The following is an 18,746-nucleotide window of genomic DNA, read 5'->3' as shown; positions in this document are numbered from 1 at the left end:
GGATATACTGTTGGGCCAGGGGGAGTAGGTAATTTTGGAATGAATGTCTTTGGGTTGTCACCATGACAACCATAGGGCAGGAGGCAGATGTGAGGATACGGAAGAGAGGTGAGTCAAGTTAGGAGAGTATCACGGTAAATTTTTGTTCATCTGGGAATTATTTTTGGACAGTCGTATACCAGGATAGAGGGAGGAGGTCAGTTTTCCTTCTCTTCTAATATTGATGTATGCTATTTGCAGAGTCCCAAATGGTACAAGGTTAGTGCCATAGGCTTTTGTGTGCTGGACTGTGTTTCTTAGTACTGTTTATATATGAACATTGTTGCCATGAGTGAGAAGGAACAGCATGGGCAGAGGTGTCCAACCCTGGAGGAGTGGTAATCACCTACAGGTTGCTCAACATGGCTGGCTGGAGTCAGGGTGAGAGAAGAGAAGGCTGGGGAGAGGCAGTCAGGGGCTAGATCCTAAAGGGCTCTGGGGGGCACATCCAGCAGTGGTGAGCCAGTGAAGGATTTAAACAGTGAAGTGAGGTTTTGGAGAGATGAGTGTGAGGCAGTGCTGGTGTGGGAAACCATGCAAGAGAGCTGCAGTTGTGCAGAAGAGTCACGAGGGCCTAAAGCCAAGCCGCGGGCCCCTGAGTGGGGAGGAGTTCAGGAGCTGTCAAGGAGGCAAAACTCATAAGCTCTGCAATGAGAAGGTCACCTCAGGTGTTGGTCTGGGATTACCAGAGTGGATAGTGGCTCCAGAAACCAGACGATGTTAAATTCCTAACATCTTGATTCAACTTGAGATGTTCGGGGATGTTCAGGAAGCACTGCTCTGGACTTTTGGGTGGAGACTGGGAGTCCATCAGTAAGTGGTGGAAATTGGTAGATGCACTGGAATCTTCAGGAAAGTGTTCCTGAGAAGACTTGCAGGCTCAGAACAAAACTCTTAGGGATGCCAACATTTACTGAAGCAGCAGAGAAGCGGGCATGCAGCTGGGGCCTGGAGCGCGGAAGGCCTGTGTGTGTGTCCACGTGTGAACGGCCACCCTTACCATCAGACGGTAGTTGTTACTGAGGGAGTGAGCGGGGCTCATCAGAGGCTGCACACCTTATCATGAGGCTTTTTTTTTTTTTTTTTTAATCATGAGGCTTTGTTTTGCTGTAGCCATTCCTCTCTATCTTGTGTCTGACCATAAAACATGTAGACTCTATGTTATCCCAAAGCTGAGAGTAAAATCCTTCAATCTGTTTTCTAAAATTAAAGTTTCGTTTAATTTTTAAAAATTACCATGCGTACTCATTTAATGAACTTTGTATGAAGTATGTATGTTTATCCTTTATTTTTGGATGTTTAGGTCGTTTCTGTTTTATTGTGAACATCTTTAGAGCCAAAAATGTATAATTATTTCTTTAGGATAAATTAAAGAAGTTGAATTACTTGGTCAAAGTATGTTTTGTAAAGGCTTTTGATATGCTTTGTTCTCTAGAAAAAATTATATTGATTTCTATTCCTGGGCAGGACAGCTACGTGCTGCCTACACATCTTTGCATTGCTGTCTACTGTCCAGTGCTCTAAGGACATTTCATCTCTTTACTTGTTACAGTTACATAGGTGACTGTACTTGGGATCTGTCCTCCAGCAGGGTGTTTTGCTTGTGTGCTCACATTTCTCTGTGACTCCTGGAGGCTCTGGCATTCCATGGAACATCCTTTCAAGGGGGAAATCAGAACCCAGAAAGTCCAAAACTTGAGTGAGAACCACGGAGCTCAGATAGCCTGGTCTGTTCTCCATATGCTCTGCTGGATGTTGTGTAGCCTGCACATCCTGCATCCACCTCCTGCATGACTTAAGCTTCCCTTTACTGCGTGGGACGTCGAGGAACATGTCCTGCAGGCACGGAGAAGGTGGCTCTGATAAATCCTATGTCTTTCTGAATTAATTTTCCTTATAATGAAGCTTTAATGCTCTAATGTTTTTAAGGAACATTAGTAAACTCTAGTGTGTTGGCAAGCAGCACCATTTGTAGCACATCTTTACTACAAAATGTGGGAACCGGAAAAAAATGTTTATCTCCATAACCAACTGTCTTCAGTGGTAACAAAATGCTTATCTTTTCTGGTCTTCTCTTATTCACATCTTATACTATGAAAGTCATAATTCTTGATAATGGAAAAGTCAAGCTGAATTATCACTAATCTTCCTTGCTTTAATAATGTCTCCATTTCCAATCTCCAGATAGGAGCCTTTAAAACAATGTTAACTTTTTTTTTAATTGAAAAAAATTAGAAAAAGTGAGATTCATCTAAAGGACTTATGATGAAACCTTCCTCTCACTGAGACTCCTAATTTCCCCATTAGTACCAATTTCCTCAGTGTCTGTTCAGAACTAGTCTAAACATAAATAAACTTATCCTCCATCATTTTTTCAGTAAAAATGAGGGAGCATACTGTTCTCCTTAGTGTCCTATCTCAGTAATGACTCTGCAACAGCACCTTTCAGTCTCTGTAGCTGTGTTGTCATAGATGTGTAATATTCCACTGCATGGTTGGTATCATGTAACCACTTTCTTGTGTGTGTCTAGGTTATTTCCGCGATTTTGCTATTAAAATGGTGCCATATTTACCACCCAGTTCTTACGTAAGAAGAGAAAGTCTTTCAGAATTTATTGTAATGGGATTTAAACTATTGCATTTTGCTTTAGATGTTTTATTTAAAAGTGAGCTCTTTTTAAATTATAATGTTTATTGTAGAAAATTTTAAATATACTGAAATGAAGAAAAACTACGTCTTTGGAACCCCACCCTCCATAGAAATAAAACACTGCCGGGCAGCCCCGGTGGCACAGCAGTTTGGCGCCGCCTGCAGCCTGGGGTGTGATCCTGGAGACCTGGGATCGAGTCCCACGTTGGGCTCCCTGCATGGAGCCTGCTTCTCCCTCTCCGACTCTGCCTGTGTCTCTGCCTCTCTCTCTCTGTGTCTATGAATAAATAAATAAAATCTTAAAAAAAAAAAAAAACACTGCCAATATGTGGGTGAATTTTTTTATAGTCTTTTTCTATGTTTTTTGAATTAGGAATCATATTGGACATTCTATTTTATGAATATGATACTTAGTAATGGTATTCGATACACCTTTAAGTATTTTTTGCATTACATGAAGTTGGTTGCTCTTTTATTTTCATAAAGGTTCTTAGGAAAAAACCATATATCATAGATTGTGTCTTATTCACAAATAATACTTTTGCTAACATTTAGCATTTTAATTAACTCAAAAGGAAGTGTTTTACTTGAATATTTGAATTGTGTGAAACTGTTCTTACTATGTTAGTGCATGAGACTGCGAAAATACTAACTTAACACAGGTGTGAAACTGATTATTCTGTTTACACTGTTAAATGGAGTAAATTGCTAAGGGAAGATAACCCAAATAGTGAAACAAAGGAAACTTCATAGTAGTTTTTAAAAATCAAGATATTAGTAAGCATGCTAGCATTCTTTTTATAAATGGTTAGCCCATTTGAGCATTTGGTTGATGGAAATCATAAATTTATAGTTCTTTAACTTAAGTGACTATAATTTTTTTATTCTGATAGTTAATGAAATCTAATTTAAACCATGTAAGACTTACTTTTTTAAAAGCTTCATTTTGTTACCACTGAATATATCTGCAAGATTAAAAAAAAAGCATTTCTTTTCTCACTTAGAAACATTTTTGTTAATGGTACATTTGAAGTTTGGCCATATTTAATTTTCCGAGGAGATAAGATAATGTGCCTAAAGCTCGAAGCTCAAATAGAGAAGTTTGCTGTCATTTACTCTTATTTACATATTGATGAAAAGTTGTAGTGTCACAGCTGTGGAGGTGAGATTAGTATTGAAAGTGACATGTACGCAACAAGAACAGGCTTAGTCATTCCAAAAACATTTGATGATCCTGTTTTATGAAACTGGTATATAACTGCCCCTAAGAATTCCTAACTTTTCTAGGCCTGTATCATTTAGAAGGTAAAGGAGGTTTTCATGTATGTGTATAATAAATTGGAACCAAAAACTTGTTAAGAATCAAAATCTGAATGCCCTTTTTGCTGGTACTTTATTGTTCATTTCCTCCCAGCCACTTCATTATGAATTTATTCTTGGTTATATGGAGCTGCTTTTAAATTTTTATGTTCTGGGACACCTGGGTGGCTCAGTGGTTGAGCATCTGCCTTCGGCTCAGGTCATGATCCTAGGATCGAGTCCTGCATCAGGTTCCCTGCAGGGAACCTGCTTCTCCCTCTGCCTGTGTCTCTGCCTCTCTCTCTATGTCTCTCATGAATAAATAATTTTTTTTTAAAAACTAAAAAAAAAATAAAAATTTATGTTCTGACATAGCTTCATTAGTTTATTATTCCAAGAAAGTGGAAGTATTACATGGACATGGATAATAATTCAGGTGGTAGAAAGTAAAGATGCAAAATAATCACAGTCTCCCCACCTTTCATCCTGCCTCTTAGTCCTTCATCCCTGATCCTGACAATCAGACTCTGTCACGGGTTCTTCCCTGTCCTCTTGGCTACTCTCTGCATATGGAATCATCCAGGTGCGTGCTCTTCTGTTATTTAAACAAATGGTAGAGCATATTAGACAGTGGCACTTCTCTTACCCTTGTGATGATACGTTTTGGAGACAGTTCTAGTTCGCTGCAGGTAGATTGGCTGTACTCTTTTAGAAAGCTGGATGAGGGCAGCCCGAGTGGCTCAGCGGTTTAGCGCCGCCTTCGGCCCAGGGCCTGATCCTGGCGACCCGGGATGAGTCCCACGTTGGGCTCCCAGCATGGAGCCTGTTTTTCCCTCTGCCTGTGTCTGTGCCTCGTGTGTGTGTCTCTCATGAATAAATAAATAAAATCTTAAAAAAGCTGGGTGATCCTCAGTGTAATTAATGTTTCATAACTTAGCCCTTATGTATTTTAATGGCCATTTGCTGTCCATTTTTTGCTAATTTAAGCAACATTGTAGTACATATCCTTGTATATGTGCCTTTAATATGTGTAGGTTAGGGATCCCTGGGTGGCGCAGCGGTTTGGCGCCTGCCTTTGGCCCAGGGCATGATCCTGGAGACCCGGGATCGAGTCCCACGTCGGGCTCCCGGTGCATGGAGCCTGCTTCTCCCTCTGCCTGTGTCTCTGCCTCTCTCTCTCATTCTGTGTGACTATCATAAATAAATTTAAAAAAATAAAAAAAAATATGTATAGGTTAAATTTCGAGAAGTGCTAGGTCAAAGGCAGTGCACATTTTGAATTTCAACAGATTCTCCTAGATTGCTAAGGTTCTTCAGTGAATGAAAGTAGCTGCTGTCTGCTATAACTCAGAGCATACTGAGTTTGTTTGCCAGACAGGTTAAAAAGCCTGTTTCATTGTGTTTCTATTGCATTTTTTCCTCAAATGAGTTTTAAACTTTTAAGTTTTTAAAAGTTTAAAAACTTTTAAGTTTTAAGTTTTAAACTTAAACTTTCCTTTAAGTTTTTATGTTTAAAAGATTTTTATTTCCCTCTGTACTGTGTATAGCTTTTGCTAATTTTTCTATTTGATTGTAGACCTTTTAAAATTATTTTGGAGAGCTTTTACAAACAGTTGGTTTTGCACTGTTACAAATATTTATTCCCATTTTGTCATTTTATTACCCTGTGCTACATTTTTCTGTGTAGAAAGCTCTAACTTTCATGTACTCAAATTCTTAAGTAACTAATGACAAACAGTAACAAGACTTAATGTATGATATATTTTTCTTAGAGGAAATCTTCCACATGTCTTTTTTAAATTCTCATATTTTTATAGTGCTTTATTTATATAAAGCACACACACATATATAAATCTTAAGTCCCTGTGGGCTCTTTTTTGATATGAAGACTAGATACATTGTCCTTTATTTAGATCACAAAATTTTTGCTCGCATGTTTGTTGAACAGTATACTTCCTATATAGATTTTAAATGCCACCGTTATCACATGCTGAATCTATTTCCATGAGTCTCCCTGGAGACCCTCTAATGTTGACCTGTCTATTCATGCTTTAGCTTCATTAGTATAGGTCACCGTTTGTCTCAATGTTTGTGATGATTTAGGTGGCATATGAAGGAGCATTTTAAAAACTTAGCAGTTCTTATTTCAGTGTCCAATAGAAAAATATAACTAGGGTGTCAAAGCTGTGATTTCTCAAAGTGCTAGCTCATGATGAGGTTAGAGTTTAAGGAGCTTTGTGGTAAGCTAGGCATGCCAGCGACATGTCAGTATTCAGTGGTTGCAGTTTGGGATGTATGAATACATAATATGGGTCATATGTATAGTCTGTGTTGCTCGTGTGATTTCTATATACTGAATCGCGTTATGCTTTGTTGTAGGTTTGTTTATTTTTCTAGCAGCATGATGAAATTTCACTTTCAGAAGTTGATTGTTATTTACTAGTGTGAGCTACACTTAGGTATTAGGTAATAGGTAATAGCAAATTAGGATCATGCCTGTGTCTTTGTTTTTTTCCACCTGACTGCTGTGCCTGACATGCATGGTTTGAGTTTTATAACAACAGAAAATGTGTAATTTTAAGGCCTGAAGGTAAAGATTGTCTTATAAATTAAGGTACTAAGGATAATTAGGATTGTCATAATGTTTTCATTTATAATAAGGACCACATTTATGACCCACTGGAATTAGCTTTTTAGCTTTAGAAACTTAAAGCCTCCATAGGAAACACAAATTAAACAAATATGATAAAGATTTCTGAAACATGGTTTTTCATGCACTGGCTAAGACAATGAACCTGTCTCATTATGAGCCGGATCTCAGTGTGAAACCACCATGCTCAAACTTGATTTTTGAACCACACCCAACCTGTTAAACTTTTTGGGAACAAACAGGAAAGATTTCTAAATAGTCTGAAAGTAAGTGCAGAATGTGATGGTGAGTTAAAATGAAAAGCTGAGAACGCTTCATCTGGAGTATTATATTTAATTGCAAAGGCTAGAGCTGCTAATTGGGAAGATACACGAAAAGTTATGATTAAAAGTGGTGATTGGTAACAAAACAAATAATTGATGAGATTCCTTTGTCTAGTGAGTTAGTTCATTGTTCTCTTATAAATAAGTATGCTAGTTAATCTTCCAGGGAAGACAGAGTTGATGCTGCTCACTACCAACCAAGGAGCTCACTGATGCTTTGAAATCAGCAAATCCTTTGCTTGTCAGCTGTGAGCGGAATTAACAAGTCCATGAAGACTTTTTTGTCTGTCTCATAAATTAGGGGAAATCTTTTAAAATCCTGGGATCCCTGGGTGGCGCAGCGGTTTAGCGCCTGCCTTTGGCCCAGGGCGCGATCCTGGAGACCCGGGATCAAATCCCACGTCAGGCTCCCGGTGCATGGAGCCTGCTTCTCCCTCTGCCTGTGTCTCTGCCTCTCTCTCTCTCTCTCTCTGTGTGACTATCATAAATAAATGAAAAAAAATAAAAATAAAAAAAAAATAAAAAAAAATAAAATCCTTTGGTGACTTCGTGACAAACAGTAACACAGACTTAACGAATGATGTTGTGGAAAAAGCAAAAGCAGAGGTAGTACAGAACACCATGGTGGTTCAGTAACAGATTTGATCCAGTGTGTTCCAGCTCTAGAAACTGGACCCTTTCGTATCTGAAAGGCAGTCTTGTTCCTTTCCTGTCTTTAGGAGTAGTACCTAATAGGATGTCAGTTCATCACTCCTGTGTCAGGTGACGTCATCCTCTAGCTTTGTGAAGGTATGATAAGCACCCGTTTCTCCCCAGACTGAAAGCAGAAAGGTCTCCTCTTGACTGTCACTTCAAGAGGAACGTCAGGTCCTGTCGAATAAACCTTTTACCTAAAGCCATGGGAATTCCACCTGCATTGTGGCGGAAAGAATTGGGAAAATCTGGAAGGAAGTCTGTTGCATACCTTAGGTATCAAGTCAAGAGTGAAGGTCTCCAGAACATTCAGAAGATCGGGCCCTGGATGCTTTCCTGAAACTAAAGTTTGTTGAACCAAAGTCACACTTGGTGTTATGGTTAGGAATTCATTTTCAGAATCCAGTTCTGTCAGGGAAGGCTATTAAATAACATTTGCCTGATGTATTGATAAACATGTTAGCATTTTCTGTGTTGTCCAACATCAAAATTAAAAAATAGAATTATAAACTTATCCTCCTCTTAAACTTTACATAGCAACTCATACTCCTTTATTGTGATGATAAACAGTTCTTTTGCTTTAAGGGACTGTTTCTGATAGGTCTTTTCATAAATAAATTTATTAGGTTTTTCTTATAATTCATTGTTTATTTTTTAATTTAACTTAAAATTAAGGAACATTAAAATGTTCCTGCAGTTTTGTTTTCATTGTTTTATTTTTATTGTTTCATTTTTTAAAAAAGAATTTATTTATTTATTCATGAGAGACACACACACACACAGAGAGAGGCAGAGACACAGGCAGAGGGAGAAGCAGGCTCCATGCAGGGAACCCAATGTGAGACTCGATCCCCGGTCTCCAGGATCACACCCTGGGCTGAAGGCCGCGCTAAACCGCTGAGCCACCTGGGTTGCCCATTGTTTCATTGTTTTATTTTCTGGAGTACCTTGTATTTGTGACAATAATCCTGTAGGGGTATATGATGGCCTTGTGACTTATTACTGGGGAGGTTTGCTTAGTCACTTGGCTGGTGTCTGCAGGGTTCTCTACTGTACATTCACTGTCTTTCCCTTAGTAGTAGATAAATATCTTGAGGAGGTACTTTGAGATCAAACAAATCCTGTTTTTCCTCAAACTTTTGCCTACTGATTTTAGCACACATCAGTAAATATTGTCTGCACCATTTGTTAACTGTGGTGTTTGGTGATTGTTTTCCTCTTTCCTTCTACATTTATTTCTGGAGAAGAGATTTTTCTTCTCTCTCATTTATATATTTACTTGGTCATTTATATAAATATGGAGACACAGATATACATTTTACCATATACATTAAAGTCCGATATTATCATTATTGCATAACCACATTCCATTCGTAAGACAGTATTGGAAAAACCCAAATCAAGGAGCAGAATCCAGAATATAAAAGAAAAAGGTGGAGGAACTGTTATAGATTGGTAGGGGTTAGGAAAAAATAGTAATTAAATGCAGTGTAGGCTCCTGGATGGGATCCTAGAATAGGCAAAAATCATTTAGTATAAAAATGAGTGAATTTCTAATAAAGTTTGTAGTTTAGTTAGTAATGTTGTGCCAATGTTAATTTGCTGCCCTTGCTAATTGTATCCTGGTTATGGAGGGGTAATGGGGTAAGAGAGAGAAGGGATAAGGAAACTCATTGCAACTGTCTGCAACTTTGTCTAAAATTAATTCAAGGTAAAACATTTTAAAAACCAGTTTTACCTTTTACCTTTATTCCTTCTAAATTTAATCCTTCAATCTTTACATTGGGTACAATACTAAGTATCAAGATTATAAAGAATAAGGCATAGGCCTTATTCTGAGGGAATTTGTAATTTATTGAAGGAGAAACAAATACAATTAAGGTTACCTTTACTCTTTTCTCTTGCCAGGTGCACTAAGATAAATGTTTTTCTCTTTTAAATAGACACTATTGTGTCTGTAAGTGATAAAATCCTAGAGCCTTTGCTAGGTACATAATTCCAGACCCTAGTAAAGATTTAATATTACCAAGCTTGTGTGGTTTGAGCTTGGTTTGCAGGGGAGCATCCTCGGTGTCTCTTCCTGTGGGTGTGTGCCCTGTGAGGCTGCCTGTGGGCTCCCACAGCACACGCAGTCAGAGCCTGCTCCTTCCTGCTGAGAGGTCTCAACTTGCTGTCTGCGCATACTCTGATCATTCATTACTTGCTGTTTTAACTGACAGAGTTCAAGTTTCATTTTCTTATTTTTTGCCCTGAGCCTAAAAATGCACTCCAAAATAATCATACCCACACTAGCACTCCACATGTGCTGCAGAGTGATCTCCTCCAACATTTTGGAAACGGCGTCTGATCCCCATATTGGCTTCTATGATTTCATCTAGAGCAGATACCATCATTTTCTGCTTGGTGAATGGTAAGCCATATGTGCTAAGTACACTTCATGAACATCTTCTGGTCCAAGGCAATCTCGGTGCATTGGTGAACTCACCAGTTTATCGCGTGGAGGAGTGGGAGGGATGGTGGTCTTGTCGGGACAGCTTCACGGGGAGGACATTTAAGTGGAGTCTCACCTAAGATGAGCGGTACTTGCTCTGTGTGTGTTTCGGCGTCAAGAGGGAAGGAAGGCCAGATTGAGCAGAAGGGAGAAGGGCATTTGAGGCTTGAAGGACCGTCGGAGGGAGAGATGCGCTTGAGGCAGCATCAGGAGATGGTGTGAGAGGAGTAGTCGGGAGACAGAGGAAGAAATGTTCCTATGCTAAGGCTGTGTTTGAGCTTGATCCCTTAAAGTACACTGGTGGTTCTCAAATCAGATCCTCAGATAGGCTAACAAGAAATAGAAAATAAGGACAGTGGAATAGCTTTTCCATAATTTGGGTTAATTTAAATCACTGAGCATTGAGGAGATGATTCTTGTATTTGACGTTCAGTGATCTTTTAGGAAACGATTGAGAAGAGGTTGCAGTTTTTTCTTTGTTTTAAAGGATTGGCAGCCCTCCATGAGATGATATAGATAGGAGATGGGGAGTCACAGAAGGAGCTCAAGCTGAAGTGGTGGCTGATCCCTCCCTGTTGTCTTCATTACCTGTTTAACGTTCATTAATCCTGTGGACGTCTCAGTGGCACTGAGTTATACCTTTATTGTCATCTCCTTTCCATCCATCCTGTGGTGACACGGGGTCCATAGCCAGAAATAGAGCTCTCAGGTTCATCTTCACTCCCATGGATAGTTGCTGAAGTCAGTTCCTCCCCAGCCCTGCTGCCTCATGCTCTCTTGGGATGTGTTCCCATCTCGTCATCCTACTGAACACATCCTTCCAAGTTGCCTCTCAAATTTTCCTTTTCTTCTGAGCTTTCTCTTAGTTGCTGAGGCAGGATGTGTCTTCTTTCCCCGCTCTTAAACCTGGCGCAGCTCTGTGTACAGGGGCACAGATTGTCTTCTTCAGGCTTCACCACTAGCGTCTAGAACTGTGTCTGGCCCACAATGCGTACTCAGTAAACAGGCTTTTTTCTCCCACCAGACTAGGAACCCCTTGCAAATGAGCAAATGCCTCACTTACTTTTAAAATCCCTGGTGCCTGGCATGATACTTGATTCCCTAAATATTTGTTGAATTGGTAAATGCACCTCAAATGTGCCTCATCTGAGTGTCTTTTGAATGAAGATGTTCTCCAAAACGGGGAACATATGGAGAAGCTGTGGTTCTGATCTGGAATTTGGTTACATATTTAAGAGCTCCATGTTGATAATTTACATAATTTATAGACATGGACTATGTGCCATGTCACACTTTTCTTTCTGTGCTGGGCTGGCTTTTCATGGCAACCTTTTGTCCTGATCCTTTTTATGGCTTAGTTTGTCTTTTCTAGACATTCTGTATTCATGTTTCTCAACACCACCTGCTCCCCATGCTTTCTGAACTTATATCAAGTTTTGAAGGTCAATTTTTTTTCCATGTCTTCCCTCTCCCCACCAGCCTCCTTTGTGAATATCTTCCAAGGTACCCCTGTATAATGAAGACAAAGAATTTGTTTTAATTTCTCAAAAGATAAAATAATAGTTATTCTTTTTCAAAGTATATAGTATACTGCTTAGTGGGCTAAGCTCTCGACCATCTGAGTTCAGATCCTGGATCTACCACTTTTAAGCCTTACTTTTTTTCATCTGTAAACAGGAAAAATAATAGTACTGACCTTGTAGGCTCCTTTTAAGGAATACGTGAATTAATCAAAGCCAAGGGCTTAGAGTGTTGCTTAGTGTATAGACAGAAGCCTTCAATCCCTGATAGTTTTCTGTGTGTGGCACATGTGGCCTCCTCTCCTTGTCCTTCCTGTGCTCTAGGGCACAGTGTATGGGTGTAGACAAATCAGTGTTGATGGCAGCTGGTCTGCAGTTCTTAGAGTCAACTTTGTGGTATGCCTAACTTGTAGGAGATTGGGTTGACCTCTCCCTGTAGACCGTTTTCTTTTGTCTGCACAATATTTAAGGAGCATACGTACCCTTTGAAAGGCCTTATTAGCATTTTCAAAAATATATCAGGGGTTTTTTTGGTGTGTATATCCAGTATTTTGGATTGGCTTGCTATACCTTTTTTTTTTCTACTTTTTTTTTTTTTTTAATGAATTATCTTTTAAGAAACTTTATAGTCCTTGAGCACAGGTAGGAGAAGTGACCTTCACATTTGTATGTCCTATGTCCTGGGATTTTCATCTTCAGATAATCAAAAGTTAAGAATATTCATCCTCAACATATTCAGCATTGCCTCTTGTGCTTTCATGGCTCCTCTCATAGCATGAGCTTCAAACTTAGAATTTCCGAGAAATTCCAGTATTCAGTTAGAATCTAATTTTGCTTTTTGATACTTAGTAGCTATTTTGATTTCTAAAATATTGCAACCTAGGTACTGTGTTGCAGTATCCAAAAGTGCTTTGCAGCTGTTACAGTTACTCCTTCTTTTAGACTGCTTTGTTTGACTTAAAGGAAATGTTTGTTTAGTCATTTCATAAGTATTTTGAATACCTACACATGCCTGGTGTTGAAGCAGATGAAAGCAATAATGTACTCGGGGAAAAGGAGGTACTTGAGCCTGTGAGGCTTTTAGATTAGCAATGACTAGGAGCTTATTTGTGTGTGGGAGTAAATCTAGTGACTGTTTTGCCAGCATCACCATATTTTTAAGGTAAAATGTTGGTTTAATTTTAAGAAATGTATTCTTTCATAGTTGTAACAGTATATACTATTTTAAGAAATCTTTACTTTTTAGCTTTAGCCAAATAATGAACAATATTAAATCTGGACAAATGGAGATAGAAAGAAAATAAATTATAGACACAAAACCTACCAGTTCTATTGATTAAAATGGATAATGGCTAGAAATTTTTATCTAGAAGCTTCCCATAATCCTGAACATCATAACTTTGCACTTTTTACATTAGATTTTCCATTCCCTCTCCTCCTTTTAGTTAATTAAAATTTAAGACAAAATTTTTTTCTGACTTTGGACATGTGGTAGATAAAGGCTTTTTATTTAAAATTCAAGAAATGAAATTTTCTATAGTGGAAAATATCTGGAGGATTTCTGTTCCTTTCTTTCCTCTTTTCATTGAAGTAAGCTCTGGGCCTCTGTGGGGCTCAAATTCATTCCCTGAGAACAAGAGTCGCATGCTCCATTGACTGAGCCAATCAGGTGCCCTGGATTTCTTTGGCTTTAAATTTTGTCAGTGAGAAACGTTTTATTCTACACACTGTTGATTCACATATCAATGTATAATTTTAAATTGGCTTAATTTCTTTTTGTTTTAAGATTTTATTTATTTATTCACGAGAGACACACAGAGAGAGACAGAGACCCAGGCAGCTGGAGAAGCAAGCTCCCTGCAGGGAGCCCGATGTGGGACTTGATCCCAGGATCTGGGATCATGCCCTAAGTAGAAGACAGATGCTCAACCACTGAGCCACCCAGGTGTCTCAATTACTTCCTTTCTGACACTATTTTGAGGTTGTGTTTTTGTTAAGAGATCTATGTTTATTCATTTTTATAATGACTCATATATAATGTCTTAGACTGTTAATTTTATTTTGGATTACATTTACAAAAATAAAATGCCCATATATTATAGATTGGAACAGTTCTGGGGGAAGGATTATCTTTAAATATTTTTATTATTTGAAATGTTTAAGTTTTCCATTTATTACTTTGGTTCCTTCTGCATACCATGTATTTTTGTTCATAATTTAGTTTTACTTATGATGAAAGGAGAATTTTTAAAAATTCAGTAACAATACTGAATTTTGTTTCATCAGAAATTTTATTGAGATAATTGTAGACTACTATACAGCTGTTAGAAAGAATACAGAAAAGGCCGCCTGGGTGGCTCAGTCAATTAAGCGTCTGCCTTCAGCTCAGGTCTTGTGGGATCAAGCCCTGCATTGGGCTCCTTACCCAGCAAGGAGTCTGCTTCTCCCTTTTCCTCTGCCCCTACCCCTACTTGTGTTCTTTCTCACTCTGTCAAATAAGTAAATAAAATCTTAAAAAAAAGAAAGAAAGAGAAGAGTACAGAAAGGTCCTTTGTTCACATTGCCTGATTTCCCCTGGGAGTTATATTTTGCAAAACCGTAGTATGATCATCACAACTAGGATATTGACATTGATGTAAATCACTGATGATATTCAGATATTCCCGGTTTTACTTGAATTCTCTTGTGTGTGTAAAGAAATCATATTTTATTCTTAGAAAAGTACTGAAATACTAACTTTAATTAGCTCTGTGATCTGTTGGGGGGCTGTTTAACCTCTTGTGCCTCAGATTTCTCATTAAGTCACAGCGTTTGTATGATCTTTAGAATCCTTTTTGGGTCAAAAGATTCTATAATTTTGTATGAAGAGTATTTTAGAATTTGAAATTATAGCCTTTATCTTTTCTCTTTTTGTGTTTAGGAAGAAAAGGCTTCTCTTTTACATCGTACTCAGGAAGAAAGAAGGAAGAGAGAGGTAAAAACAGTTTTGTAATAGTCTCTTTAAGCATTTTCCATAGCACTTAAATAAGTCTTGGTTTTACTGTCATACATGTGTATAGATAGATGTATGTTATAGGTGACATAGCATATATTTTTATGTATATTAAACTACAGAAGCATATCTGGATTTTTTTTGGATTTTATAATGCATAATTTATTCTGGAATCAGTGTGGAAAAGATTAACTAGAAGGGCAGTTTCCAGAACAGAGCGGGGAAACAGGCTCTTATAAAGTTTACTTGTGTGCATGGTATGGCTTCCAGAAGATCTAGAAATGCTTAGTATGTGATGTTCATGTTTTGCCAAGCAGAAGAACACTCACTATTAAGGCAAGTATCTTAACTATTTGTGAGGAAGGTAAATAAACAAATGGAGCTATTGACATTTGTTGTTTTATTCTTTACTTTTTATTTTTTTGTTTAATATATTCTTTATTTTACATGTCTCTCTGGTGACAATTTGTTAACATGGCTTTATTTTGTTGATTAATTAGCAATTATGATATTTTATGGCCTACTTTCCCAGATTTTTATTTTGTGTTGTTTTCTAATCATTCATTCATTCCTTTAACAAATATTAATTGAGAGCTTGATATGTTCCAGGTACTGTTCTGCTTGCTGGGTATATAAATAGTGAATAAGACAGATAATGTTCTTGCTGGGTTCTAGAGCACAGATGTTAACCAAGATATTGAGCCAGTGATATGTGCCATGAAAGCAGTGGAGCAAGGTGATAGTGACAGGGAAGGGTATTCAGGGAAGGACTCTCTGAGCTGGTTAGAGGGTGAAGAAGAAGCTGCTTTATGGAAAGCTGGAGGAAGAGCATTCTTGGTGAAGGAAATAGCAAACACAAAGACTTTTATTTTTTATTATTTTTTATTTTTATTTTATTTATTTATGATAGAGAGAGAGAGAGAGAGGCAGAGACACAGACACAGGAGGAGGGAGAAGCAGGCTCCATACCGGGAGCCTGACACGGGACTTGATCCTGTGACTCCAGGATCGCGCCCTGGGCAAAAGGCAGGCGCCAAACCGCTGAGCCACCCAGAGATCCCCAACATAAAGACTTTTAGGTGGGGTTTCTCAGCCTCAGTACTGTTGACATTTTTTGGACCAGATAATTCTTTGTTGTGGGGGCTTATCCTGTACATTGAAAAGTGTTTAGCAGCATTCATGTGTTCTACTCTACCCATTAGATGACACAGCACTCCCTCCCTCCAGGTAAGATAACCAAAAATGTCTCCAGAAATTATCCAATGTCCCCTGGGTGGGAAAATTGCTGACACTTGAAAATGACTGCTCAAACGAGAAGTATTTAAAGTATTGTTTGTTTATTGTCTTTTATGTTTTCTGAAACATTCTCAGTTCTCATCTCTTGAGTAGTGTTTCTGCTTCATTCTTCCTCTCCTCTTCTTCTTGGACTCAAATTATGTACGCATTTGACCTTTGCATTGTGGCATGTATGTCTCCTATGCTTTTCTGTATATTTATTCTTTTAAATATTTCTGCTTTGGTTTGGATATTTTCTTTTTTTTTTAATTTTATTTATTTATTCATGAGAGACACAGAGATGCAGAGAGAGAGGCAGAGACACAGGCAGAGGGAGAAGCAGGCTCCATGCAGGGAGCCTGATGTGGGACTCAATCGTGGGCCTCCAGGATCACACCCTGGGCTAAAGGCGGCGCTAAACCGCTGAGCCACCCACTCTGCCCTGGATATTTTCTTCTGACCTAACTTCTAATTTACAGATGATCTCGTTACTAGTGTCTAATTGTTACATATATCCATTGAATTCTGAATTTCAGATTTTATTTCAGTTCTAGAATTTTCTTTGATTGTTTCATTTATTTCCCAGTTCTCTTGCCTTTAACTTTCATGAACATAGTTATGGATTATTAAAGATAATGTTTATACTCCAGTTTTGCATAACCTGTGGGGGTTTTTTTTCTGTTGTTTGTCCTCTTGATTTTTAGTTTTTGTTTTTTGCCTGGTTATTTTGATTGAAGACTGACAGTTTATATGGCAAAATGAAGAGCAGAAGAGCTCTCTTTTGGAGAGCATTACATTTTCTTTTGGTGGGCAATAGGTAGAAGGACAAATCACCTTTAAGTAATACAGGGTTTAGCTGGTATGCAGCTGGTCTTCAGTCCTTGTCAGGGTCAGTCTACCTCCAGTACACCTGAGATGGAGCCCTTAGGTCCTGGTCCCAGCCAGAGGCTAGAATGCTACCATGACTTCCTCCTTAGTGACAAATGAATGAAAAAAAAGTGTTTTGAAAGCTCACTGGACAATATATTATGGGTTTTTGTTGAAGTGCTCTTAGAATCATCATAGTAATGAATAGAGATTCCCAAAGTAGTTTTAAGCTCGGGGATTCCTTTGCTATAAACATTTGAAGTTCAGAAAATATACTTGCATGACCTAATTGATGTTCTGCCATCCCAAGATTGTAGGTGTGCATGTGCATTTCAAACCTGGCAGGTGGCCTTCATAGAAGACAGACACAGTGTCATGTGGTAAGATGAGTACAGGTTTCAGTGTCATACTAGAGTTTGAATTCTGAGTGTCTTACATCTTTCAGCATCATTTTATCTTCATGGAAATTTCAGCTTCCGTATCATAAAACCTGGAGTAGTAGTCATCTAAAATGATTGTGAAGTGTTAGGGCCAGCACATAGGAGCCTTTCAAACAGTGGTAGCTGTATTGATTACAATAGTGTGAAAAATAAATATTTTTGCTAGGTCACTGAAAATTTTAAAGAGTCTTAAGTCAATCAAAACTGGAGTTTTCTCTTTTGAGATAAGAAAAGTGGCTTTTAAAAATTGATGTTTGTGTTGTCTATATTCTTATTATATTTAAAACTGAAATTGGGATGGCTGGATGGCTCAGTGGATGCCTTCAGCTCACGTTATGATCCCAGGGTCCAGGGATCAAGTCCCACATTGGGCTCCCTGCAGGGAACCTGCTTCTCCCTCTGCCCATGTCTCTGCCTGTTTCTGTGTGTCTCTCATGAATAAATAAAATAAAATCTTTAAAAAGAAAATAAAAATAAACTAAAATTGTTGTTCTAAGTCTTACTGTACTGGTGGGATTCATTTTGGAAAACAGTCTGACAGTTCCTCAAATGTTAATTCCACTCCTAGGCATACACCCAAGAGAAATGAAAACCTGTATCCATACAAAACTTTTACATGAGTGTCCACAGCAGCATTATTTATAATAGCCCATAGTGGAAACAGCCCAAATGTCTATCAGGTAGTAAATGAATAAACAAAATGTGAGACGTTCATACAGTGAAGTATTAATTGGCCACAAAAAGTAGTACAGCTTAGATATATGGTACAACATGGATGAACCTTGAAAATAGCATGCATAGTAAAAAAAAAGTCAGACACAAAAGGCTATATATAATATGATTCCATTATAAGAAATGTCCAAAATAGTCATTGCCATACAGATAGATATTCGACTAATGGTTGCTGGGGATGGGGGGGACCCAGGGCTGGGATTGAGGAATGAGTGCTAATGGGTTCAGGGGGTTTGGAGTGGGTGATGAAAGTATTCTAAAATTGGACTGTGGTGATACTTGAACTTTGAATATTTTGAAAATTGGTGAACGATACACTTAAAAGAGTGAATTTTGTGTTATGTAAATTCTATAGCTTTTTTTTTTTTTTAAGTCTTTACTAGAAATGTCATTTCACTATGACCAATTGTTCCTTCCTCCCTCCCATTATGCAGGAGGAAAGGCGAAGATTGAAAAATGCAATAATTATACAGTCATTTATACGAGGCTATAGAGACCGGAAACAGCAAGTAAGTTTGCTTATAAACTGGGAAAGAATTAGAAAGGCATGCCAGAGCTAAGTGTGGCTTTGGAGTCTTAGAAATGGAATCTATTTTGTGGGTATTTTACTAAAATACACCTGTTTAATGAAAATTAATATTGATAATATTTCCCAAATAATTTCAGTGGTTTATGTTTACATAAAGATTTATAGGTAGAGGAGTTTTGAGGTGATTTTTAAATAATGAAATAGAAACATGGGCTGCAGCTAAAGGTTGAAGTTGGTGGAAGAGTC

The 18,746-nt window shown here is 38.1% G+C and overlaps 1 protein-coding gene across 4 annotated transcripts in view; it reads left to right on the top strand.

The window, feature by feature from the left end:
• Positions 1 to 18,746, top strand: part of UBE3C (ubiquitin protein ligase E3C) — a 126,215-nt gene that overhangs the window by 13,800 nt on the left and 93,669 nt on the right. For all 4 annotated transcript variants that reach the window (XM_072776813.1, XM_072776812.1, XM_072776814.1 and 1 more), the window contains exons 2-3: positions 14,586 to 14,639; positions 18,406 to 18,480. In XM_072776813.1, the coding sequence (XP_072632914.1) occupies positions 14,586 to 14,639; positions 18,406 to 18,480 (129 nt within the window). The remainder of the gene's footprint in view (positions 1 to 14,585; positions 14,640 to 18,405; positions 18,481 to 18,746) is intronic.

Source organism: Canis lupus, chromosome 15 (assembly GCF_048164855.1).
Source record: "Canis lupus baileyi chromosome 15, mCanLup2.hap1, whole genome shotgun sequence".
Classification (NCBI taxonomy): Eukaryota; Metazoa; Chordata; class Mammalia; order Carnivora; family Canidae; genus Canis; species Canis lupus.
The sequence above is the reverse complement of the archived record's forward strand: the minus strand, read 5'-3'. Positions and strand labels throughout refer to the sequence as shown.